General features: G+C 42.0%; 1 protein-coding gene across 4 annotated transcripts in view; it reads right to left on the bottom strand.

Moving 5' to 3' along the window:
- tlk2 (tousled-like kinase 2) overlaps positions 1-19,897 on the bottom strand; it is a 160,155-nt gene that overhangs the window by 67,863 nt on the left and 72,395 nt on the right. For all 4 annotated transcript variants that reach the window (XM_068013160.1, XM_068013161.1, XM_068013163.1 and 1 more), the window contains exons 4-8: positions 19,186-19,258; positions 17,235-17,278; positions 15,299-15,397; positions 14,358-14,453; positions 10,683-10,775 (exon numbers count right to left, since the gene is read on the bottom strand). In XM_068013160.1, coding sequence (XP_067869261.1) covers positions 10,683-10,775; positions 14,358-14,453; positions 15,299-15,397; positions 17,235-17,278; positions 19,186-19,258 — 405 coding nt within the window. The remainder of the gene's footprint in view (positions 1-10,682; positions 10,776-14,357; positions 14,454-15,298; positions 15,398-17,234; positions 17,279-19,185; positions 19,259-19,897) is intronic.

The following is a 19,897-nucleotide window of genomic DNA, read 5'->3' on the forward strand; positions in this document are numbered from 1 at the left end:
CCTCATCTGAGATAGCTCTGGGGAGAACCCCTTTGAAATTGAAAAGAGCGCTATTGCATATTAATGACTCTTATCGACATGAATCAACTAACAATGGATTCTGGAGATAGGTGGACTCACAGCCCAAAACAACATTAAACTGGGGTGAAATAGCACCATGTTAACAGAATGGTCCACACTCAGACATCAATCGCTAGCCATGGTCTCGTAATCGTGGTCTATTGTGTGGTCACACCAGGGGAGAGGGCCATGTGTTTCCTAACAGAAACTCTGGGATGGTTTTTTACCTTAAAAAAGGTAACCCTTTGGAGAGGGGAGACCAAGCCAACACCGTCAGACAGCAATCCAGCCAGCGACTGTGAGAGAGATGCAACCAAGAAGCCTGCTGAATAATAACTGAACAACCACTACAAAGACATCACAAAGTGACTTTAAGACTCTCCATTTGTGAAGGTCATAAAAGCCACACCACTAGCTTTGTGCAGCATTGTACCACTACACCTCAACAAGTTCAAGACTACAAGCATCCAGGCCTGCACTTTTAAAAGAGACTGTCCTCCTGAGAAGATTCAATCGGTTTACTGTGAACCACGAACACTTACCTTTTTTCTCTCTATCTACTCATGTATGTGTGTGAATGTGTGCATGTGAATGTGTGCGTGAGTGAGGTTGCGACCATTTTGTGAATTGTTTATTTGATGCGAAAGACACTCGGGCTAACGCAGCATTTTAACAAAACACAATTGTGGCCAGATGAGAAGTAAACAGTGGGAACCACCCACACCCCTTTCCATGTGTCCGCAACAAAAGGATATCTGGTGTTTGGTCCTGCACCACTATAACCACAGAAATAGTTTTCTCCATGAGCATCCAAATAATATTTCAGCCTTTTACACCATTTAATCCACGAGCACTCCACAGGGCACAATTCCATACAGGATACAGCGGAAGCCACAGAATTATCTTTACTAACAAAGGGAAGTTCTGAATGGAACAGTGAATTAGATGGTGGTCTTTCAGCTTCAAGATCCAGCTTCGTATCCAGCCCACACTGGGATGATGGCCTCTTCTCTCTGTTGGCTAGATGTATCCTATATTTTTCTTTTTAAAATATTGGGCAGCCTCAATCCAGTTCCACAACAAAGCTGCCAATAACCGGCATAGGGAGAGCTGGCATCTCACTCAGAGACCACTTGTGGATGACTCTTGTGAAGTGGAAAGTATCTTCAGAATTTGCAGCTCAGGTACATAGTTGAGAAAAGGTAGATGGGAGCTTTACTCTATGGATGCCTTTACTTGCAAATGACTTGGTCGTTCTCCACATTACTTGGGAATGTATATCTCATGATGCACAAGATATCACAACTGCATGGGACAGTCTGAATGGATCAGTAGTTCTTTTCCTGTCTATCATTTTTCGCATGTTCATCCAACCATGGCCTTATAATGCTCACTGCTTGAGGTGGACGCTTAAGTAGTGAATGGAATAATATTAATTTTAAACAACAAACCTCACTTTGAGGAATATAAAATTAATCAAAGAACAGTCAAAAAATTAAGGGTTTAAAGATAAAAATAAATCTCTTCTCCACCTCCCAAATAATAAATCATAAAGTTTTCCAAAACATTCACATCTGCACTTGTTAAAAATGGAAGATCTTCTGATAAACATCCCTTAAGTTGATTCCTAATTGTGTTTTGCAGGAGTTGTATGTGTTTGTGACAATTAGGGACTTTAACAGAAACAGGAAAGTGAGGCAATCCTTTCCCAGTGGAATCACAGAATGGTACAGACAAACACACGATTATTCACCATCTTAGTTCATGGCATACCATTCTGGGGAGCCTAGCCAGTAAATTAAACCCAAAAGATCCATGTCCGCAAAATGTCAAAGGATCTCAGTTTACATTTTACAAAAGGTACACTTAGTGTATACATCCCACACATACTGTATTGGTGTCCAGAATGTAACAGGATGAACTTATCATCCTTTGTTAAATGTTGGCCACACACTTTAGCCCAATCTCGGGTTGATGGGCTCACTGACTGCTGGCATGCTGGTTTCTTTTGGCATGCAGCCAGGAGGCGCTGTATCACGTTAGCTCTGATGCAGAGGATTCACAGGCAAAGCACAATTTGCCCATAACAGTCAGGCCATTCACGATTCATGTACAAATTCAATTCTCCAGCTGTTACTGGCCTTGCATCTGCCCAAACTTCAGACTGTGCTATTTCCATAAGTTATTATATACACTGATTGCTGGCTAGAGTATGCATTGCTGAAACAAAACGCTAAAAAGTTTAGACTCCTTACTCTTCGATCTTCGTCACTAAGGAAGTTTATATGCATTCCAGTATACTTTCTTTCAGAAGATAAGAGTCCAAAATAAATCACCCTTTGGACTGAAGTCAGCTCCGTTTCCATGTTTAAAAGGGCAGATCATTTCACAGGCAGGACACGTCAGGATTGGGTTGCACAACAACAGGCTTCTTTTTGTCTCCCAGCTCATGTGGCTGTTCACCAAGTTGGGAAATGGCCCATTTTCCCTTTACTGCCCAGTGAGCACACACTTCCAGTTTTAAGGCCATCTCTTTTCATATAAATACTATTGGAGAGTCGTTAATTCCCGAGGTGTGGATATCGCACAGTTGGCTGCTCTGTGGAATACACACACACACATATATATATAAAATGTTGCACTGTCAATACTTCATGGGTCTCTTCTTCCTCTCACCACGAATTTTATATTTGAGAAGATTTATTTTAAAGACACAACTGCAAGACTAAAATGCCATGGAAGCACATGTTTAGCTGGAATTACCAGATTTTGCAAAGGCTATTTTAGAACCTGCAATGGCACTGGTTTACATTCAATTTGGTTTTTAAAAGCTAATCTCCTCCTGAGAATTCAAAGTCATCTTTTACATGTATTTGAATTATTCTGTAATAGGCCAGGATTCTGAAATTCTGTGCTCTCTCCTTCCACTTTTGTCACTTTTCTACAACAGAATTTATGTGGTCAGTTTCCAACTGCGTTGTGGCTTGTTGGATGAGGCACTGCAACATGGTACCATTTGTAGCAAGTTCCTCCCATGCACCAATGTCAATTTGTCCCTTTTTCAATGAGACCTTAACAGTGCCCTTGAAACGTTTTCTCTGTCCTCTATGAGATTGGGTACCATCCTTAAGTTGTAGGAAGAGAAATTGCTTCAGAAGCTGATTATTTGACATGTGGTGCAGTGTCCAGCCCAGTAGAGCTTATTTTGCATAATTATAGTATGCGATGCTGGAGGAATTGGCTTCAGTGAAGATGCTGGAGCTTGTTCACCTGTCTTCCCACTTGACTTTGAGCATCCTGCAAAGACACCGCCAGTGGAAACTCTCCAGCATCTGGAGGTGCCTTTGGTAATTGACCCAAGTCTCACTGTCATATAGAAGGGTGGTGACAACAACAACGTTGTAGACTAAAGCCTTTGTCCGCTTTTGAAGATCTCTGTTATCAAAGACTCACTTGCACAATCTTTGGAAGGCTGTGCTCGCACTGCTAATTCTGTGCTGGATCACCACTTTGATAGTGACCTTTTGGGAAAGGCAGTTGATCTGTCAAAGGCATTTTGGCTGCCGATACATGAGTTTATATGACTTCTAAAGCCTCCCCATCAATATCAATAGCTGGTAGTGTAGATGCTTGTCCGGGGGAGGGCTGGTGGAGGATTTTGGTCCTGCTGATGAGACCAACCGTTTTGCATGCGGAGCTGAATAGGTTAAGGGTGGTCTGAATGTCTGTGCAGTTGTGGCCCACACTGCAAGTGTCATCGGCATAGTGTAAATCGTGGATATGCTGGAGGTTCACCATAGTCTTGGTTCTCAGCCTATTGAGGTTGAAAAGCTTCCCTTCTAGCCGTAACTCAATCATGACCCCTTGTGGATATTGGTCATGAATGAGTTCCATGATCAGGCAGAGGTAGACAGTGAAGGGAGTAGGCACAAATCACACAGCCTTGCTTGATGCCTGCCCGGATACAAAAGAGCTCAGTCTCCAATCCATTGCAAGGTATGGTTGCTGTCATACCGTCATGCAGAAGTCGCAGAATAGTGACAAATTTTGCTGGACACCCAAGTCTCCGCAGAACTTTCCAAAAGGGCTTGCGATTGATGGAGTCAAATGCCTTTGACAGATCAATAAAATCCATATAGAGCTCTTTGTGTTGTTCCAGACACTTTTCTTGAATTTGTCAAGTGTCAAAGATCACGTCTGTGGTTCCCCTGGACGGCCGGAGGCACACTGGGTCTCTGAAAGGATTTCTTTGCTGACAGGTAGGTGGTGGTTCATGAAGATTCTTCCAGATGATGGACAGAAGGGATATGCCTGTATAGTTCCCACAAATAGATTTAATCACCTTTCTTGAAAAGTGAGACAATTATGGCATTGCCCAAGTCTGCTTCCCAAACTTTTTTGTAAAAAGGTCAGAGTTTGAGCAAGGGTTCATGACTACCAGCTTTATAAATCTTTGCAAGAATGTTGTCTGGACCACAAACCTTGTTGTTGCTCTTCATCGGTTGGATAGCCTTTAGTATCTCAGCAAGTTTGGGCAGCATACCAAAATTTGATCTCTCAAGGTGTTGAGGTATTGTTCTGATGGTTTTGTCCAATACTGTAGACTCCCAATTGAGAAGGTTCCGGCAGTGCTCGTTCCAACAGTCTCGGATGGTTGCATCGTCAATAAGAGTATTGCTGTCTTCAGCAGGAGGGGTGGATGGACCGTTTATTTTTGGTGCCTAGATGGTCTTGGTAGCCTGGAAGAAGCTGCACATAATGTGCTGGTCTGCGTAGTGTTGAACTTCATAGGCCTTCTCTATCCACCTCTTATTCTCCTCTGAGCTTTGGATTTTAGTAGTAGATATTCTTCTCGTTTCTGTTGTGATGTAGGCTGATTTTGACATCTAAAAAAGGCTTGGCATTTCCGAGCGAGAAGTTTGCATATTTATCATTCTCATCAAACCAGTCTTGGTGCCTGCGAGATTCAAACCCGATGAACTGGGTACATGTGTTGCGATAGCAGAATAAAATAAATAAATAAAAATTGATCTTGTCCCAAAGTCCTTCCGTACTGGCATCACTGGAGCCTGAGACAGCAAGATGGGAAGAAAGTTGCACCTGGAATTGTTCTCTGGTTTTTATAACCTGGAGAATATGGATGCTAAATCTTCTCTTGGATTTCTTTGGGGAACTTCAATATCTGGATGCCATATGCATGCGCATGGTGCAGCATACAAGTCTGTGGTCTGTCCAGCAGTTGTTTGCACCCCGCATGGCTCGGGTGATGTGCACATCCTTCCTATCCTGAGCTCGGACAATTACTTAATCCAGGAAGGGCCAATGCTTGGATCGGGGATGTTGTCTTGTAGTTATCTTTCTGATGAGTGTGTTTGCGATGGTGAGCCCATGTCCAGTGTATTTGATGAGAATGAGGCCATTGGCATTTGATTTCCCCAATCCTTCTTTCCCGAAGGTGTAGTGGCATCCCACTCTGCCATTAAAATCTCCCAGTAGAATCAATCTGGCTTGTTTTGGGATGGCTGCCAGTACAGAATGTAGATCTGCATAAAAGAGCTCTTTGCCTTCATCCATAGAACTGAGAGTGGGAGCATAAGCACTTCATGATTGTGGCCCACTGGTTGCCACTAGGCTGAAGGCGTAGAGTCATGAGCCATTCATTAATGCTACTTGCAAGTTCCATAAATATATCTGCAATTCTATTTTTGATGGCAAACCTAGCTCCATGGATATGACGATTCTCCTCTGGTTTCCCCCTCTTTCTGTCTGCAAAGAACAGGGCCCTGTGTATTAATATATACAGCTTCCAGTACGCACAAATGCGCCACACTGCGAGCCCGACTGACAATCTTAAATTGGTTGTCAGCGTAATTCTTAGCACAATGAGGATTATTTAGCAAATGTTGTCCAATCGCGGAATCACATCTAATGTTGGACATTGTGTTTCGAGTTTTGCAAACATGGGCCGGTTGGGTATGGCCTGTATCTTAACCGTTGTGAACAGCAGAAGGGACATGTTGTTTGATACGATCCGCCGGTCTTTGGGACGTACGGCCTATATACCTAGCATCACGCTGGCATTGAAATTCATATAACACGTTACTCATTTGTGTGATAGGCAGGACGTCTTTTTGACTTGATGGCAGCATCGTGGGAGATAATCCTCAGTGTGCTAAGAATTACGCTGACAACCAATTTAAGATAGTCAGTTGGGCTCGCAGTGTGGCGCTTTTGCGCATACTGGAAGCTACATATATTAACACACAGGGCCCTTTGCAGACAGAAAGAACATGTATACACGCTGCGCCTGTTTCAGCTGAACAAAATAAGTGACAGCCATTCATTAGTTCATTCCTCATGGCAATGCCTTGCCCAGAGTCAAGCTGCCTGGTTTAAATTTCAACAAAGCTTAACAGTTAACGGTCAGTCACCATAAACTGGTGCATTCTCCATGGCAACGCCCCTACCAGAGTTCACTTGCCAACCTATCAGCACTCTCTTCTCATACAGTATAAAGTTGTTGCGTCCCCTTACATTGGGATTCATGCGGATTGTCCTGATGAGTGCAAGACGAAAAACTTTGACCACGTGTCTCTATTTTCAGCAATACTTAAATCTGACTAGGAAGATTAGCCTGAACACATCTATCTGCTATTTGACCTTCATTAGGGATGAGAGAACATGGCGATTGCCCCATACATTCTTCGCTGAACAATATACATGATTAATGGTTGATTGTTAACCCTGGGATCGCTAACTCGTATATGGCACGTGCAAATATCCAGGTTTCATCCATTTGGGACTCTGCCAGCTTGTGGAAAATGCAGTCCAGCCATGAATGCGGAAAAGTATTGCAAATAAGCCTAAAACTGCAGCAGTGTAATTTCTACAAACAACCTTCTTCACCTGCAGCTATGTTGGATAAGGTCTACCATAACAATGGTAAATTAGCTTGATTTTACTGCCACACTAAAAGTAGAAAATATTCCTGACTCTGATGCCATCTGATGGCAGTGATGAATATTACAATTTGAATGGAAAATCCAGCATACACTGAACATAAGCACCTACAGCCCAAAACATGAACCTAGCTTTATCCTTTACAGATATTATGAAGCCACTGTGTACTTGTACCATTTTCAGTTTTTAATTTACTAGTTTGTGTACTCTTCCTTCCCACCATGACCATAAAAATGAATGAGCAAAGTTTTCATTATTTTTCTTTTACAGTAGTTTTAATACTTCACTGCAGAAACCTCATAAATAAAAACATCCAAATTGCTCAAGAACAGTCACATTCTTGATAATTTGGTTCCTACACAGATGCTTCTTATAAAAATGAAATTACTGCCCTAGTTGGAAAAAAATTGTTGAAACAGTGCTAAAAGTAACTTGAACTCTCTACTGCACTTACAGTACACATCCAAAGTCAAATACACAAAATTTCCCATCGACTTTGCATCAAATAACACGCCCCCACCTTGGACCATTTTTACTGGGCAGTCTGTCTACAATGTAGTGAGCTCAGCGAGGCACAATGTTGATGGCCAGGCAGTCACAAACTGGAACGTTGCAGCTGTATTTCTCCACAGCACCTAGTTCAGATACCCTCTGGTGCCAGACCCCTGAGGAGGTTACGCACACTTGCTTTAAAATATGACAGAATCTCAATTTATGAAGAATCAGCTCATTTCTGATCCATGAGACAAATGTATGGATTTCAAAAGCCAAAGTGCAATTGTGTAGCTACGCAATCTATTCCTGTAGGACATTAGATTCATACTGGATAGTGGTGGTGTATGGAAAGTACACAACAGTGAGATCAGGTCTTCCAGTGCATTGATTGTCACTACTGCTCAGTGATACCCCACCATCCAACCCTGCTCCACCGCCTCACTTGCACAAAAAGTGGATATTACCCTGCAATAATCTACTGCTAATACAAGAATTGACTAAGGGGTACAGTACTGTAGTGCTACTGGACTAGTAATCCTGAGAACGCAAGTTTGAATTCAATTTTTTTAAAATCTCAAACTAAAAAATGATCATGAAACTGGGTTTACTAATGTCCTTTCAGGAAAGAAACTTGCTGTCCTTGCCAGTCTGGTTTAAATGACCTAGCAAGATGCTCAGTTGTATGAACCTGTTAGTGGTTCAAAACAACCCAGTACCACCATCTTTTCAGGACAACCAGGGATGGGCAATAAATTCCAGTAACATGTCAATAATTAATTTTTTAAAAAGTAAAGTGGGACTGTGAGTCAAATCAAAACACGGTGTAGCAATGTATTGGTTGGGCACTAGTGCTTACACTTTCTCCATGGCAAAATATGTTAAGAGAACTCCAACAGAGAACTGCTTTTGGAGGCCACTTTCACAGCAGCACTACCAGATTCGTGTTGGATTGGTTGTTCACCTGAATAATGCTGAGAGAACATAGGGTTTGGAAAAGGGAGAAAACAAAGAGGTCACATTCTCACCAGAAAAACGCAAAAATAACTCACTTCACCACTGGGCAGTGTCAATGGCTTAATAGTAGTTTTATAACGTGAAGTTGATTTGGACCTTAGCAAGCCAAAATTTAAAATGACAATTTATTTTTTACATTGGAGCTACAGCTGACCATATACAATGACATTGAAAATAATGATCCACATTAAGATAGCAGTGGCTTTTCAAATAGAGATCGCATTCTGAGCTGGCACTCGTCCTGGTGCATTTCAACTTAAGCGATAACTGAATAATTTATGACTAAATACAAGGACAAATCAGTTTCTGAGCAACAAGGCAGTTGAGTAACCCTCAAAATATTCAACAGTATAAACAAGGAGGGCATGGTTAATGGCAGAAAGGCACATCAGGGAGGTTAAAGACTGATGGGATGTTAGACTTCAGCATGCACATCTTCCTCCAGGGTCAGAGACTGGACAAAATTTATGCAATTCCTCTGATCACCCACATTGGCTTGTCTGGACTTTCCTTAGCCACTTCGTAAGGACTGGTGGTCAGCTCTGAAATAGTGAATCGCTTGGAGTTTTATGACATTCTGATGATGCATAATCCATCACTCCGCAGAAGTGGGCAGGATCAGACTGCAGCAGTAGCCCAGGGAATTACAGAATCACTGGTGACTTGAAGGAATTCTGTTAATGCAACATAATTCTTCCACAGGGAACAGGCATGCATTCAATTATACTGGCCGTCAAACGGAAGTGTTATCCAAAGGCCAATTTCATACCTGTAGTTACGTAGCAGGGCCATGTGGAGGCATCTGCTCATTAGCATTATTTAGCAGCATTGTTTGTACAGAATTGAACAACAAGGTTCAGTGGAACTTTCCCTCCCAAAAAAAATGAGCGCTATGCTTACAGAACTCTTGCACTGGCATCAACCAGCTTCACAAGATTTCAATAAAGCAGATGGTGCAAACCACTGATCATACAAGTACTGAATAGATGGGAATTATAAATATAATGGCCAACATAGGCGACTAGTTTAATATTCATTTTTTTAAAGAAAGTAATTTACTTTGAAGCACTGCATTCATTTGAATAGTCAGGTAATCTACAATGTTCAAAGATAAATTGTACACTTATTGCCATCTGGGCCATTTAAGATGCATCAGCTTGATTTCTAAAGTAGTATTGGGGTAACTTTGAAGGGCAATGTAAAGGACATATTCTGCACTTTAGTGCCCAGGGGGATAGTCACGTAATCTACAATGTTAGAAGATAAATTGTACACATACTGCCTTCTCATACTCCATTTGTAGCAGCAAATGAGAAGCCACTAAAAAGTGTGAATTTGCATCATCTGTTGGTAGGATTTTGAAAGTTAAAGGCTTAAATTCAACTCCCAGACTTTCCACACTTATATTAAAAACAAAGAAACTCAAACAACACTGGCCTGTCTGCCTGAATCTTGCACTTGGCCTGCTTATTTAACAGGCAATTCCACAATCTTGTGTGCCCAGTAGCACTCATGGGAGAGCATGTTAGCAGCCCATGATTTGCCAGGCTACTCTCCCCATGGGCACAAGGGTGCAGAATATGTCCTTTACCTTGCACTTCAAAGCTACCCCAATACTACTTTAGAAATCAAACTGATGCATCTTAAATTGCCCAGATGGTATACTACAGTGCCACATGAACCAGCTGGATCACAGGGTTGGTCCTGGGTCTATGCTTGACTTGGGGGTGGGACGATATTCAGTCCAATAGAGACATACAAATGGAAGTGCACAGGAAAACAAAAAGGTTAAGGTCCCCTTTTGAGTATTTATGTTTTCTTTGTTTTCTTTTTCGCAATACTAGGTTGGCTTCTACAGCACGTCTGGGTGTCAAAGGGCGATATTAACCTTATAAATGACTAGATGCAATTTGAAAATTCCAACTACTGAACGACTCAAATGTCAAAGCTGTTATGCCAGTTTGATTAGCATTAGAGCTGTTAGGTCAAACAGACTGAAGGTGAAGATTGGGATAACTAATTTGTCTTTTCCCAGCCAATTTCCTCTCCGCTATACGTGAGTTACTATGTCAGAAGTGTGAAGTGATGTTAAAACATACCTTTGTACTTTGCTATATTTAAAAAGCAGGTTTAGTCAAAAAAGAGAGTTTTACCCGTAGTAAATCGTCGATTCGTCCCTCCTTTTTTTCCAGGTCGGAATTTTTGCTGTTTTCCAAGGCTGTTAGTTTTTCCAGCGTGAAGTCTGTCTGCAAACACATGTAATGGTTTCTTTAGTAAGTTTTTATGCAATTTTCAATGAAGTATTGTGTAATGACCAAGCAAAAAATTATTTTCACTCCATTTTAGTATTTCATTTAGTAAGGATGGTCAATGGTTGTGAATGAGGCATACATATACAAATAAGTTGTCAGCCTTTGGGGGTAATCAATCAAACACTTGCATATTGTTTAATTCTATATAATATATATAAAATGTAAATCACACAGAATCGTTACAGCACAGAAGGAGGCCATTCAGCCCATTGTGTATGCACCAGCTCTCCGAATGAGCAATTCACCCAATACCATTCCCCTGCCTTTTCCATGTAATCCTGCATATTCCTTTTCAGATAACAGTCCAATTCCATTTTGAATGCCTCAATTGAACCTGCCTCCACCTCACTCTCAGGCAGCACATTCCAGACCTGAACCACTTGCTGCGTGAAAAAGTATTTCCTCATGTTGCTTTTGCTTCTTTTGCCAAATCACTTTAAATCTGTGCCCTCTCGTTCTCGATCCTTGCACGAGTGGGAACAGTTTTTCCCTATCTACTCTGTCCAGACCTCTCATGACTTTGAAGACCTCTTATCAAATCTCCTCTCAGCCTTCTCTTCAAGGAAAACAGTTCCAACTTCTCCAATCTATCTTCATACTTGAAGTTCCTCATCCCCAGAACCATTCTCGTGAATCTTTTCTGCACTCTCTCCAATGCCTTCACATCTTTCCGAAAGTGCAGCACGCAAAATTGGACGCAATACTCCAGCTGAGGCCGAACTACTGTCTTACGCATGTTCAACACAATCTCCTTGCTCTTGTACTCTATGCCCCTGTTAACAAAGCCTTGGATATTGTATACCTTATTAACCGCTCTCTCAACCTGTCCTGCCACTTTCAATGACTTATGCACATATAACCCCAGGCCATTCTGCTCTTGCACCCCCTTTAGAATTGTACCTTTTATTTTATATTGTCTCTCCATGCTCTTCCTACCAAAATGAATCACTTCACATTTCTCCACATTGAACTTCATCCGCCACCTGTCTGCCCATTCCACCAACTTGTCTATGTCCTTTTGAAGTTCGACACTATCCACCTCACAGTTCACAACTGTTCCAAGTTTTGTTTCATCCGCAAATTTTGAAAGTGTGTCCTGTACACCAAGGTCTAGGTCATTAATATATATCAGGAAGAGCAAGGGTCCCTGGGAAACTCCAGTACAAACCTTCCTCCAGCCCAAAGAGCATCCATTAACCACTACTCTCCTTTTCCTGAACACACACACACACAATTAAAATATAAATGCTGCTCTAAAATATTGCTTCTTTTGGCTGAAGTGAAAACTGTTAGTGCTTTTGAACAGGGTATCAGATATACTTGCAAAATGAATATTCCTCTCAGTCTGCTTATATCACTACCGAGGCACTCGTTACACAGCCAACGGTCCTATGCTAAGATGCTTGCAGATACCATTATAATTGCCTCACAGAAACATTTTCTCTAACAAATGCCACATCTTAGTGATTCAGTGTATTGGTGCAACATGCCCTAATTTTGCCTGTGAACATTAATATAGAATATTTTGCCATTGGTGCTGCATTGAGTTTTAAGTATGGAGACTTAGAAACCATGTAAGTGATTGGGACAAATTACTCATAAGGGATAACTCAGTGATTGTGTAGTAATAGAGGGAACAAAAACAACAGCTGCATGATGCAACTCCAAAATTTAAATAGGAACAAAAATATTAGGAAAAGCTCCTGAATTGCAGATAATGTGGATTAAGCATTTATTCAACCCCACAAATACAAAGATAGCAAGGTTCAGAGATTCAGCTAAGATTAGGAAGCTGGGAGGAACGGTCATTCCAAAAGAAGATAGTTATAATATTGAGTTCTGATAATTCTTTACAAAATAGAACTGTGTTAATATCTGGTTGTAAAATGAAGTGAAGTATTCAAAGAAGTGTAGAGCAGATAAGCACTCCATAGATAACACTATGGGTTCTGCATTGTTGGGGATCATGGAAGTGTCATCTATAGAGCTCAACTGGATAGAATTGAAATGTTAGACTGATATTACTGCTATATACTGTAATAGGAAGACAGTAGGGCTGCTATTTAGCGAGATCAAATGAGCCGAAAATGACTTCATCATCCAAACCTATCACGTGACGCAATATCCTGCAGTTTTAATCAATACACATTTAATGGGCTCTTAGCCCATGAAGGGTCAGTGGCCTTTTCTTCCACAGAATAGTCCTGATAAAACTCCCAACCAAAGGAAGCACCCATACATAGACTCCCAGTGGGATGAGAGATCGAAGGCCATTTGTGTAGGTCACACACTCATACATAACGACACGGCACAAAACGTCTCAACAAAAAAGATGGTTAGTCTGTTTAAACCAGAATGAAAAATCACAAGACTGATCTAGAGGCAGTTAAGCAGCGTAGCAATCTGTGTTTCTACTTGCACTTTGATAGTTTTTTTTTAAAACAGGTTGGTGACCAAAAGCTGGAAAAATCTGAATTGTGGCCAATTTAACTATTGCTAGTTTTTTTTCTTACTTACATTTGTAATTGGCTTGGTTATATAGATCAACAGCTTCCACATCTGAACCATACTTGTTACTGTTTTTTTTGTATAAAGCAACATATGCCACTTCATACCGATAGACATTAAACTCCATCTGCCACTTTTTTGTCCATTCCACAATCTTATCAATATCCCCTTGCAGCTTTCTTTGGTCCTCAATTATTAACTTTGCAACTTTCGTGCTATCTGCAAATATGAACATCACTCTCTCGAGTCCTGGACCTGAAGTATTGATGTAGAGTGGACAGAAACGGTCCCAAAACTGTGTAGGACATCACTACCTACTTCCATCTGTTCTGGGAAATTGCCCTCGACATCTACTCGCTTTTGTTTCCTTAAAAAAAAGTGTTTAATCCAATTTGCTGGATCCATGTACAGTCCATCCACTGCATTTCTCCTTTTCACTATATAAGTCACCCCCTCATCTCGTTTGTCAAATGTCCCTTTGTGAACTCTGCTAGCCTCTTCTAATTATTTTCTCTTCCACCTCAGATTTTAAACTCACTAGCCTGCAACTACCTGGTTAGTTTTATCTCCCGTTTTGACAATGGTTATTACATCGGCTGCTCTCCAGCCCTCCCACACACAACCATACTAAATAGGACACAAATATATTTTCTAAGGCCTTCCCAATTCCCCTCATGCTCTTCTGATGACTCCAGTCAGGTCCTGGCATTTTGCCCTCCTTTAGTGAATTTCTCGAGTATTTTCCTTTGATTTAATAGATCTCTCACAGCACTATTGACCAAAAGTAGGATTAACGTCCTCCCCAGTAACCTTTGCTTTTGTGAATACTGGAGAAGTATCTGAGCCAGCTCCCAATTATACTCTCCTCTTGGGTTCCACTGCATATTTGACAATTCCCTTTTAACTTTTTCTACAACGGATGTTAAATTTGGGGAACGGCAAATTCTACTAAACTGAAGTTAAACCAGAAGATGTGCGCAGCATTTGTGCATTCCATGCATTACATACCTGTGATTGTTTGTGTTGTACATTAATGATCTTTTGTGAACTACAGGAATGCTCTGTGTTGGCCGATCCCACTGACGAAGGGCTGCCGTGCTGAACCTTGGATTTAAAACAGATGGAATATGCATAATTTCACATCTTAAAACTGTTCTAACTAGGCTTTAACACCACAACTCTGGTGAGAAATGGTGCGGCATTGCTTACACATTAAAAAGTGAAGGGCAGAAGCAACTTCTCCCACACTTGTCTTGTAAATCTCCCACACTCAATCACTCCAAGTCTCACAGTGCCCAGGCTGCGCTGCACTACACAACCTGAGCCCGACCAACTCCCTTACCCAGTTGATACCAGACCCACAATCTTTGTCCTTTACTCTATTACTCCTTCGCATGCTGACCACAATTTTAGGGCAAAACTCTCAAAAATACATTTCCTCTCCACAAAAGCTTCTCACTCCCACCGAGTCTGTGCCGACCAACAACCACCCACTTATACTAACCCTACAGTAATCCCATATTCCCTATCACCTACCTACACTAGGGGCAATTTACAATGGCCAATTTACCTACCACCTGCAAGTCTTTGGCTGTGGGAGGAAACCGGAGCACCCGGCGAAAACCCACGCAGACACAGGGAGAACTTGCAAACTCCGCACAGGCAGTACTCAGAATCGAACCCGGGTCCCTGGAGCTGTGAGGCTGCGGTGCTAACCACTGCGCCACTGTGCCGCCCATAATATATATACCTATCTCTATTTTCTGAACCTGGGATCTTCCTGATCTGTGTGGTTCAGTATTACACATTACACTAAGGTGACCATGAAAAGTTCTAACCAGGGTGGAGTTGCCCAAGGGCTTCAGTGTTGAAATATTGCATTAAATTATAACACTGCTCAACACATCTACTAATTTACAGACATTTCCCAGCAAGTACATAATACTCACAGAAGGTGATGAATATGATAAGGAATGTTGTGGGGATGAACGAGCTACAGGTGGCACACTCCGCCCTGGACTTGTGCCTGTGACATTGCCACCAGCAAACTGAAACACAAGTATCATTCAGTTAGTACCTTGTACTGCATCCTACCTGACACAGATTGGCCCACATTCACTAAGGTACCAGCCATTGTTTTCCACCTGGCTGGGAGGAACAAATTATAGCTGCGCATTTCCTCCTGTTCTGGGCAAGTTAAAATAGAACAGACTGAAAACACAAAGTGCAAACTTCCCTGCCTTCTCTACTTCACCTCAAACCATTTGTTGAACTAGCTTGAACTCTTGAGCTCAGCTCAACCATTTTACCTTTATTTAAAGAAAAACACACACTGTGCTAAAAAGCTAGGTTTAAGCAGCTCCTGGTGTTAAAGGACAGTCACTCCATCTATGTTGAGGATCTTCAGCACAACTCAGCACTCAAGGGAATAGCTAAAATTAAAGGCCTACTCAGGTCGGGAAAAAGAACCCGACCGAACCACAGTGGACCCAAGCACGACCCGGCCCGAGTCCCTCCAATTTTGCCCCGAGCTTGACCCGACCCGAGCCCAAACCCGGCTTGACCATCCCTTTATTTACCTTCTGACTCAGAACCTCCAGGAAGCTGCAGCGCATGCGTGAAGAAGTCATAGTGACATCACTGGCTCACTGCGCAGACTCAGTTTCGTCCCGGACTTCCAGCTCAGGTAAGTTTTTTAATTTCAATACGTACCAGCAGAGCACTTACCATGTGTGCCCGGCCTGGCCTGGCCCGACCTGACCCAGCCCGACCCTAAAAGCCGGATCCGGAATAGGGGCCTGACCCGACCCCGACACGTCGTCGGGTCCCGTCGGGTTCGGGTCGGGTAGCAGGCCTTTAGCTGAAACTGGTTGTTACTACTGGGCGTACTAAATGTGATCATTTATTTAAAAATTCATCACGTCACAGACCTGAAATGTTAACTCTGCTTCACTCTCCACAGATGCTGCCTGACCTGCTGAGTATTTCCAGCACTTTCTGTTTTTATTTCAGATTTCCAGCATCTGCAGTATTTTGCTTTCATTTTAGTGAACAACTTTTACTTTTTGGAAAACTATACAATGTATTTTTGTAAATCAGAAGTCATCCTTGGGGTGCCCTAGTATGCTCGCACCTGATAAATCATCAAATGCCATCACCTGAATATTTGACGCTAGAAAATTGAGACAAAGATGATTACAGACAGAACCAATTCAATCTTTTGAGTTCTAGGCTTCTGAATTTCCTGGTGGAAACAAAGCCTTTAGGATGAAACTCAAACTCCAAAATAAAGCAGACAAAAACTTGGGGGTGGGGGTGTCAGAGAAGTACATTTTTCAGTTATTTGAAAAAAGGGTAAAGAATAGATGCGGTGCACTGGATTAGGTAAACACAAAGTAGAGATTAACATCAAGATAACCAAAGGTGGGTATTTTAGTTGCAGGAGGCAATTAAGTCATAACACTATTCAAATATCAGAAGCATTTATAACTAACAAATGCAGTATCTTCATTACCAGATTAGGGCTTGGCTCACTGATAAGAAGTGTGAAACAGTGACTACTCTAGAGAGACTAATTTCCTTACACCTGGCAGTAGTATAATGGTTTAAAAAAATCCACTGTAGAGTGTTAAGGATGAAAACTGGTCTTTATGTAAATTTTCACATGGCCTCATTCTCTGCATTTGACTTAAAATAGACTATTCCCCAAATGCAGCCAGTCTTACCTCTCTCCATGTACATAGTCTCCAGCTTAAATAAAGTGACAGACAATAAATGTGCCTTTTGTTCACCACAGTTCCCAGGCTACTACTGACAAAGCAATTTACAGAATCAAAAGCTTTGTCCAACAGTGACATACCGGATGTTAAAAACCCTGCGACTTACCTCAAAGTAATCACTAATTTTATGTCCCCTTGGGGTGCCTTTGCCTACAAGGAAACAAAGAACAATTAGCAACCAGGCAAAAAGTCTTTCCTCAGGTTCAAAGGTGAAGATTACCTCCTGCTTCCCCACCCTTCCCAGTAATAAACAGCAAAACCCATTCTTCACAAAATGTGCTACAACTGAACAGTTCATTACAATCGCTCCAGTTTAATGACCCCAATATTTTAAATGGAGGCCAAAAACAGTTGAAGAACATGGCAAGGCCAGGGACTCAGAGGTGCTGCCAAACTTAGCTGGCAATCGGGCCTGAGGAGGCCAAAGGCTTCCTTGAAGAGCCAATGGGAGCACTCCTGTTTCTCTTGGCCTACAAGGAAGGTTGAAAAAGACACTTACATTGTGCTGCTAGCAGCCCCCCACTCCTTTTCACTGCCAGGTCTCCTGACTCCTGGGAATCCCATGCAGCAGTCAATCTTAAATAAGGTTCCCAATTGCATAGGTCAATTAAGTGTTTCGCCTCTCCATGTCTGTTATTTGGCATAGAAAAGAGGTAGCGAGCATGTTGTGTGGCATGTTGGGGATCAGTTTCCACATTTGACCCTTTAATCCCCCCCCCCCACCACAGCACTGGGTTGGGGGTGAAAGTTGATAATTATGCTGGTTAACACTGAAGGAGACAGAAAAAGCATACATTGCATCTACTGAAATGGGCCTGATCTCAGTTGATGAAGATGGAACACATCAATCACGGATCACTCACATCATATGCAGATTTTGACCAGACAAAAATAATGTTTTCCACAATTTTCTATAAAGGCAGCGCAAGAGACAACTATCTCTTGTGCAGCCTGGGAATATGAAACCATGCAGGGCCCCAGATTCAGTTCTGAATTGGTGCTGAGGTGGTTGGATTTTTGGCGGGGTGAGCAGGGGGCTGCAGAAACATCAATATTCTGTACAGTTATGTTTTCAGCTCCCCAGTCTATCCATGTCAGAAGTGACTTATGTAGACCATTGGCGAGGACAGTATTGGGATTCTTGTATGACCCCCACCACCCTCCCCCAATCCAGCAGCCATCAACTATCACTGGCCAGACTTAACACGTAAAGAATGGGCATTTAAGAAAAGCACCAAAGGATCACCACTGCCCATGGAACTGTACACTAGCACATGTCACCACCTTCAAGAGAGGAAGAGTATTATTGCCTCTCCTTAAATCAGATCTGCCTGAAAGCATTGAACCTGCTGCTGCCATCCTGACAGTCGAAAGAGAATTGGATAATACTTCAAGTGACAAAAAGGGCTATGGAGAAAGAGAAGGCTGGGATTAATTGGATAGTTCTACTAAAGAGCCAGCGTAGCCATGATAGGCCAAATGACCATCTTCTGAGTTGTACTATAATTCTACAATTCTGTGATCTGTATTGAAATAGATAACAATTGACCCCTAGGGACCCAATTTACTTCCACCTCGTCTTATAGCATTAGCAGCTTGCTTGCAGATACTCCCAGGAGATGTAGTGAAGTACTCAATAACCACTTATCTTTCAGCAAGTTTTTTCCCCAAACTCCCTAAACTTTCACTAATCCTGTAAAGCGCCGTGGGACATTTTTATAACATTAAAGGTGTTATATAAATGCAAGTAGTTGTTGTAGACTGGGGGGGGGCAACAGGAAGTGGGTTTGTCTTTCCATGCCTGTTTGGAAAAAAATTGTATTGCCAGCAAATAGTGGCCAGAAATTAGTGGTTTAAAAGCATGCAGAAGGATGTATATATAACTGCACATTTCTCCATGTACAACTATTTCTTCAAAAAAAGGCTGATTTTATTTTTTTTGAATTGGGAAGCATACAATTTTGCAAATCAAGTTCTAGCAAACATGTCCCACATTCCCAGTGTGCTATAAACTGCTGTACATAAAAGGAAGGCACACAGCAGAAAAACTGCCTTACCTTGATTGGCCTCATTGTAGGGATCCGCCTTTCGTTTCCTCCCTCGTTGCTCACTTTGCTTCTTCTCCGGTGTCTAAGAGTAAGAATAAGGAATGCCTTGAAGATATATCCTTGCTCTGTAAAGCTTCAAATGTTTGAGCAGTTTTTAAAAAGATGGCCACACTTACCTTCCTCCACTCCCCAAACCCAAGGATGGGGAAAAGAGGGAAGTGAAAGGAAGGAGAGGAGATACCACACTGGTATTAACCAGCACAACAGGGCTTTTGCTTTCCTCCAACATATAAGCTGAGGGGAGCCTCTGAGGCTGAAACTAAACTGATCAACAGCAGAACTAACTTTGGTGCCAAACTTGCCCTCGGAGCAGCACCAACTAGTGCTACCTCAACGGCACTTCACACTGGTAAAAGGAGAGCAGCTGCAGATGATGGTCTGTTCCTCCATCCCTAGAGGAAACCAGGCCTCTCAGGCTTGGGTATGATTTTGGCATAGGGATTTGGTACTGGTGACACCAACTTCCTTTTCTAAAAGACATTCTTGGAGACAAACAGACACCATCTACAGGTGCAGATGACCAAGCAAATTTCAAAACATGCCACACAACATGCAAATGAAAATTAAAGATACCAGTTGTAGCCAACAGCCACCGTGCAGATTTTCCTTGCATTTAATGGGATTTTATTGTACTTATGAAAGAACCCCTTAACCGGAGGAC

Source organism: Heterodontus francisci, chromosome 33, assembly GCF_036365525.1.
Source record: "Heterodontus francisci isolate sHetFra1 chromosome 33, sHetFra1.hap1, whole genome shotgun sequence".
NCBI classification, from domain to species: Eukaryota; Metazoa; Chordata; class Chondrichthyes; order Heterodontiformes; family Heterodontidae; genus Heterodontus; species Heterodontus francisci.